This window comes from Pleurodeles waltl, chromosome 6 (assembly GCF_031143425.1).
Source record: "Pleurodeles waltl isolate 20211129_DDA chromosome 6, aPleWal1.hap1.20221129, whole genome shotgun sequence".
Taxonomy (NCBI): domain Eukaryota; kingdom Metazoa; phylum Chordata; class Amphibia; order Caudata; family Salamandridae; genus Pleurodeles; species Pleurodeles waltl.
Genome location: NC_090445.1, coordinates 1,539,324,125 through 1,539,330,575, shown reverse-complemented (window position 1 = coordinate 1,539,330,575; position 6,451 = coordinate 1,539,324,125). Strand labels below are relative to the sequence as shown.

Here is a 6,451-nt window from a genome sequence, read left to right as displayed (position 1 = left end):
CGTCCACGCATGCGCTGAGGTGTTTCCTCGCGTTCCTACCCTCTCTTTATGACGGCATCACCACCACGCCCTGGTGAGTGCTGCCCAGCACGTACAACAGCGGCAACGGTAGACCCTTAGCTACGCATGTCCGTCCCTGAGGCTGTCAATGTTTCCGGAAAGAGCCCATCTTAGAGCCAGGCAGTTTTTTTTGTGCGATTTCGAGGATCTGTCCCAGAAAGGGCGACATTTCACCTGACTCTGAAATGGTGTCTCCTGAACGCAGGGGACCGCCTACACTCCTCCTCTCAGCCCCATCCTGGGAGAATCATGTGGGCAGATTTTCTCGTCCAATGGTTTGGGATCTGTAGGCCGTTCTAATTCAGCTTCATGCATACCCATAGGAGGCGGGGCCTGCCTGTCACTTCAGCCCCCGCTAGTTGATAAATAGCGGAGCGAGAGCATATTTCTTCCCCACTGAATCTGCAGCGAGATCCCACCTAGTCATCGGCAGCAGCAGCTCGAAGCGCAGCCAACTGTCACAGACGTTAGGTGAGCACTAGCTGGCAGTTCTTTCTTCAGTACTGCAGTAAGCAGAAGGGATTATCAAACGCCTAGACGTAATGCCAAGTGACCCGATACGGGTGCGGGAGGTTAAGAGACAGTTGGTAGTAAGTGGCCAGGAGATGAAGGAGCGCCGGAGACCTCCCGGGGGTGGAGGGGGGGGGGGGGGTGCAGTGGACCTGAGGGCAGCAGGTGGGCTCGCGCAAACTTTGACAGGGCGAGCCCGAGGTGTGACCTTACACTATCAGCAATTGGTGGAGGGGGTCTTCGCACCTTACTGGGTGGTAAATCGTGCGGGGACTGACGGGTGTTGAGGGCGTCGGACAGAAGCTGTAGGTGGGAAGGATAGGCGGGACGTGAGCTGGATGGGCCGTGAGACTTGCCAGATACTTGTATGGCTCTTTGGTGGGTACGGGAAAAGGACACTGCACGGACAGGTGGGGTCAAGAGCTGCTAAGACGCGATGCTGAGGTTTTTCAGGCTGTGGGGGATAAGGACACCGGGCTGGCACAAGATGGAGGTGGGCTATCATGCGAGGTTGCCTTGGGGCGGGCCGGGTGCATCCGCTGAGATGCAAGTAAGATGAAGCGGTGGTATATCATGCCTGCTTAATTGGGGGTGATCATATGACATGTCTTGCTCTGCTACGATTTAGAGGTGATTTGGGGTTAGACCTGACAGGAGGGGTTAGGCTTGAGCAGAAGGAGAGTGACGTGACAGGTGGGCCCCAAAATGAACCTGATGAGGATGGTAGTTGACCTCTGCGGGTTACCCGGTGGGGGTGGGGGTGGGGGCACTACTGTCTTCTAAAGCTAATAAACCCTGGAGGACTTGGTGGCCGTACACGGCCTCCATTAGATCTGTAACAGAAGCTCACGAATTCAGTGAGACGAGACCTGACAGGCGCTGGCGAGTAACGCTGGAAGGCAGAGGAGGATGGCTCAAATGCCATGGAAATGTTTTGGCCCATTGACCTTGTACGGTGTTAGACACTGTATGTGCTGAGTTAAGTAAAAGATGATGCCCCCCTTCTCCAAATGTGGCAAACACTTATATGTTGAACAAGTACCCTGATATTCCATGTTTGAGGCGAGCTGCCCAGTTTGCGAAGATCCAGGTATTCTGTTTGGGGTTATCTGCGCAATGTGAAAAAAGCCTGGCATTCTATGTTTGAGTTTGTTTGTTCCCTGTGCGGCGAGCCTGGCATTTAGTAGTTGAGGTAACCTGCGGCCATATTTGAAGTTATTTGGAGCCGGTCCAACGAGGGGCGGAAGCTTTCCTTAGAATAATCCCACATTGGTCCTTGGAAGCTGGACTTTGTAGCACTGCAGAAAGGAATTCCTCGGTGGGAGCAGAGCAAGAATTGGCTGTTATCAGAGGATACTGCAGTTAATGGGGAGACGAGAGTTGAACAGGGAACGGCTGGGATTAGGTGGGCCTGAATTGTGCATATTTTTGGGAGGGGTCGGTAGTTGAGTTTGACAGGCATGAAGACGGCTTTTCTTTGGTCTTCCCATCTGCGGATCACTATTGTGTCGAAATAAAGCGTTTATCCCCAGGGGCTCAAGAACAATCCCCGTTAGCTTAAAATCTATGTGTGTATATCTGTCTCTTGGGAACAGCTGGTTTCTGCGGGCCTGTCGGACTCACTGTCGCTTGAGTCCCTCCCTTGCTCTGCATTGCAGGGTTTAGATTTCTAGTTGTGCAGCGACCGCAGAGGACGGCTGCTTAAATTAGTCCGAAGGAAGCAGCAGTGCTTCCCACAAATGGGCAATAAGGCCGCCAGAGGGGCAACTTGAGTCTGCAGGACGCAGCTTGTGCCCTGGGCGGGCTTCGTTCTCCAATCGGCCTGTCTCGGATGTAAAGTCTTGTTCCAGAGGACAAGGTCTGAAGTGCAGCCGCACTGAACTTCGGTGTTTCTGTCTGAGCGCTTACAAAGCGCCCAGTGCAAACCCGTTAACTTTTCCCTCTACTCGCCGTGGACGGGATGGGGGATGGAATGAAAACTAGAGTATGTTTTTATGTTAATCGATAGTGCCTTTGTTAGACCATTAGCCACGCAGTACTGTAAAGCTAATTATTCTATTTTGATATCGGTATTCATTTTAGTGGTTCCCTTGTTCTAAGAATATAACCACAATGAACCCGTTCTATGGATGTTGGGGGCACCGGGGCCCACAATGTAACTTGTTGCTGCGTTTAATTGAATACGGGCACCTAATGCAGTACGGTGGCATTTAGTCCCAACTCTTGTGATGTTTGCTGAATGGTGACTTTGCTGGAAAGGGTGTTTGCAATCTTGGTTCCTGTAAGCAGACTGCTGGATACCTTTTTGTGGTATTTGTAGTTTGCGTCACGGAGGAGGTTAGTCAAGTTTTATTCGTAATGCCAGGAAAATGAGTCACCGTTACAAACCGAGCGAGTCTGAAGGATGGTCCATCCGCACGTCCCCCGATGGCTGGTGGAGAGGGTGGCATGTTGAGAACCCGCCGGTGTAACTGCAATGCAGATAGAGATGTCCTTGAAATTAATCGATCGCGCTTCAAAAAAATAAACATGCCCAGGGGCACCCGTTAGTAGTTTTTTTTTTTTATCCAACAAGCCAGTAAATGGCGGTTGTAGAAATAGACAATAGAGGGGGCCAATAAGGTGAAAATGTGTGCCACTATTGGTGATTCACGTGCATTCGTTTGAAGAAAAAGATGAGCAAGTTACAAATGAGTGATACGATGAACTCTCCGTCTCCTGGTGGCTCAGATTCTTGAAATGGGGCAGTCTCAACGCACATTTAATCCGGTTTATGAACGTGGTCCCTCGGTGCCATCATTGCTGACATCAAGCGGCCCTTTCGTGTTGCAGTATCCAGACTTTACTGCTGTGGGCAGCCGTTCCTTCTCTTAAGCTCGTTTAAGGGCCGCTTTGAGTCTGCCCTTGTGATGTGACTAGGCTGTGGTTTTTCGAGTTGCTATTGCGGAGCAGCACTGGATAGTGTCGAGGCACGTGACGTAAGTGGCCCTGAGTGGATGAGGAAGAGTACGGTTGGAGGTCATTACCAGTCTTCAGATTTCACAGTAGCCCTTTGCCCCGATATTGGGGTTTGACATACTCGCCTTCCATGTTCTGAGAAAAGGCCTAACCGCGTTTGAGACGTTGGGCGTCTAGCATGCTTGTGTAGGTTACTGTAAACCCGAGTTTGTGCCGTGCCAGTGATGGAGAAGCATAGCTACGTTCTTGCAAGGGAACTCGTGAAACGGTTGTAGTGCCCTGCCCTCCCTCTTGAGTCAACCGCTTCCTCCTTCCGGGATGCTGCAGTCGATCGCTGCTGTAACTTGTAAACGGAAGAAAAAAAAAACCTTAAGGGTTAAAAAAAAAAAAAAATAAGCGATCATAGGAGTGGTTTGCGTTGCTTGGCAACAGCAGCTCCGTACGGTACGTGTTTCATCAGCGCGGAGGGAAGCACTGCTGGGTAGGTCACTCACCAAGGACACGGCGAGCAGCTATCTCACAGTGCTTGCCGGCCATGGCCTTCCTGCTACAACCAAAGTACGGTCCGCCGCTTCTGCTGCACGCCCTCTGCCGCCGGCAAGCCACGGCAGACATAGCGCCTAGGCGGGGGTGACTGGGCCGATGGAGCGTGCTGCGCACTCAGCGGATTTATAGCCATGTTACCTTTCCAATAGATTGAAGGTAACTTGAGCATAAGTGACTGCACAGAAGCATTCCATTCGGTTGCCTCGAAATGTGAATTTTGTGTAATGTTGGTCGGCAAATAATATCCCCTACTGTGAGTCACAACCCCTTTCGAGCTAATGAAAACTTTGCTGCAGAAAAACGACTACATAATTAAAGAAAAAAAAATCGTAGTAATTCTTTTTTCCAGCGCCCAAATTATATGTTCAGTTTTAATTGGTTAGTGACATTATTTACGAGACTGAGAACCTTTGTAAAACATGTTTAGCGTTTATTTTCATTTTGTGTTCAGCTGATGTTTGCTAATCCCGCAATAGCCACTAAAAGAAAAAAAACATTTCAGCATTGACATCAGGGGTCAATGAGGGCATGCATAGCTGGGGAAGCAGGTGCATGCAGCAGAATTCTGGAAGAGGGTAGAGGTCTTTCAGGAATGCTTGACGTGTGTTGGGTCTTGTATGGTGGGCTAGAAATGGAAACGCACAATTCTCACTTGTCAATAAAGCTGCTGTAGCAGTCTCACACGTTCCTGTGATTGGATTGGATTGGATTAGGCTCAGTTGCCTTTCTCTGTAAGGATGTGCTTGCCTGTTATTTTCCAGTAGATTGGTACATGTTGGGAAAACATTTGTTAAACGCGCCAACAATTTTGGGCTATGATGGAGGCTTTTTTTGTTTTGTTGTTGTAAGGAATGATTTGTCAAGCTTTCAGAAGCCCATGGAATGTTTTTGACACCATTCAATGAGTGGTATGAAAAATGCGTCAAAGGCGGCCTGAATGTTTAAAAAAAATTGAGCGTCCAGCATAGAATTACGCAGTAGTTAACCTGATCTGTACTAATTCTGCTGAAAAGATAAAAGTACTTCAAGATGTCAGTGTGAGCTGAAGCTTTGGTATCAATTAGAAATCGGAAATGTGCCTGACCTGGCACTGATGAAATGAACAAAAAGGTTATTGGAAAACATAAGTGTTTAAGGGTTTACAGCTTTGAAGAGCCACCGTTTCAAAGAAACATTTCAGTTGTAGTCTGTACATTTTTAACTTTAAGGTTTGCAGTGTGAACTAGTAGCAATATATATGTAATGTGAACTAGTAACAATAAGTATGTACGTACATTTACTTTGAATCATTTCACACGCCACTGTGCAAAAAATGTTTAACTTGTGATGGTAAAAATGTGGTTGTTCCTGCTGACTAGCCTATGGCCCACTAAAGGCCAAGGCTGCAAATGCACCTACTGTGTGAAGATACTGAGCAAAGGTATGTTGGAAATAAACGTTCACTTTTTTTCTTGACAGTAATTCAAGATGTCGATCCTCAAAGTGCATGCCCGTCAAATCTATGACTCCCGTGGTAATCCCACGGTGGAGGTTGACCTCAGCACAGCTAAAGGTGAGTCTCGAGCCTATTTTTCTTGCTGTTGAGCCTTCATAGTTGAATATGCCTTGCGGTGGGTGTTGGGGTGAGGGGGTGTGGTAGAGGGAGAATGTTTAAGGAGCATTGCTATGTATTTTTTGGGAGGAAACAGTATAGTCTGTATTCCTGTCATCCAGTTCTGCAGTTTTCCAAGTTAACATTCTTTACATTTCTTGCAACTGCTCTGTATCAATAGAGAAATTAAATAATCTCCACCTCTGTGAGGGGTTTAGCGATATTTTCCCCCCCTCCCCTCCACGTAGCTGGTCAGGCCTTTTCCCCAACTTACCACATAGAAAATCCCCAAATGACCCTTATACACCCATTTCTAGCCATTCACACTTCACCCTAATATAGCAGGGCTTTGAACACTTATCACAAGTGATTAGGAAACTTAAAAAGGCAGGCCCCAGTTTGCCAAACATCAGTACCACAGGAACTTCTTGCCTACAACCATGATTGTAATGTCTCAAAAATGTAACCTGTCACAAGTGATAGGACTCATTTGACCTCTGACATCTAGGGTTTGCACCCTTTCCCAACCTTCGCCCTCCAACAGCTCCTACTTTGCTGCATCGCAGTTGTGTTGAAGATTTCTAATTAGTGTTTGTATTCTGGGTCGTCTTGTGTCAATTCGGACACATTTTTGGAAAATATATCCTTGGACACTGCTTACCTACAAGCATCCCTTGCACAGATATTGATTAAAAGACAATTTTATGATTTAAACAGCTGCCACTTGTTTAAGGGCTGTGACTTGTCAATATCGGTGTCCTTATTGCATGCCTCAAACGTCAACTT

The 6,451-nt window shown here is 47.8% G+C and overlaps 1 protein-coding gene across 3 annotated transcripts in view; it reads left to right on the top strand.

Annotated features, from left to right (window-relative positions):
• Positions 1–396: 396 nt before the first annotated feature.
• The window catches only part of ENO1 (enolase 1), a 35,379-nt gene continuing 29,324 nt past the window's right edge, over positions 397–6,451 (top strand). For 2 of the 3 annotated variants that reach the window (XM_069241149.1, XM_069241152.1), the window contains exons 1-2: positions 397–531; positions 5,533–5,626. In XM_069241149.1, coding sequence (XP_069097250.1) covers positions 5,542–5,626 — 85 coding nt within the window. In that variant the 5' untranslated portion in view covers positions 397–531; positions 5,533–5,541. Of the gene's footprint in view, positions 532–3,945; positions 4,231–5,532; positions 5,627–6,451 lie in introns of those variants that run through there. The other variant, XM_069241151.1, reaches the window with a different exon arrangement.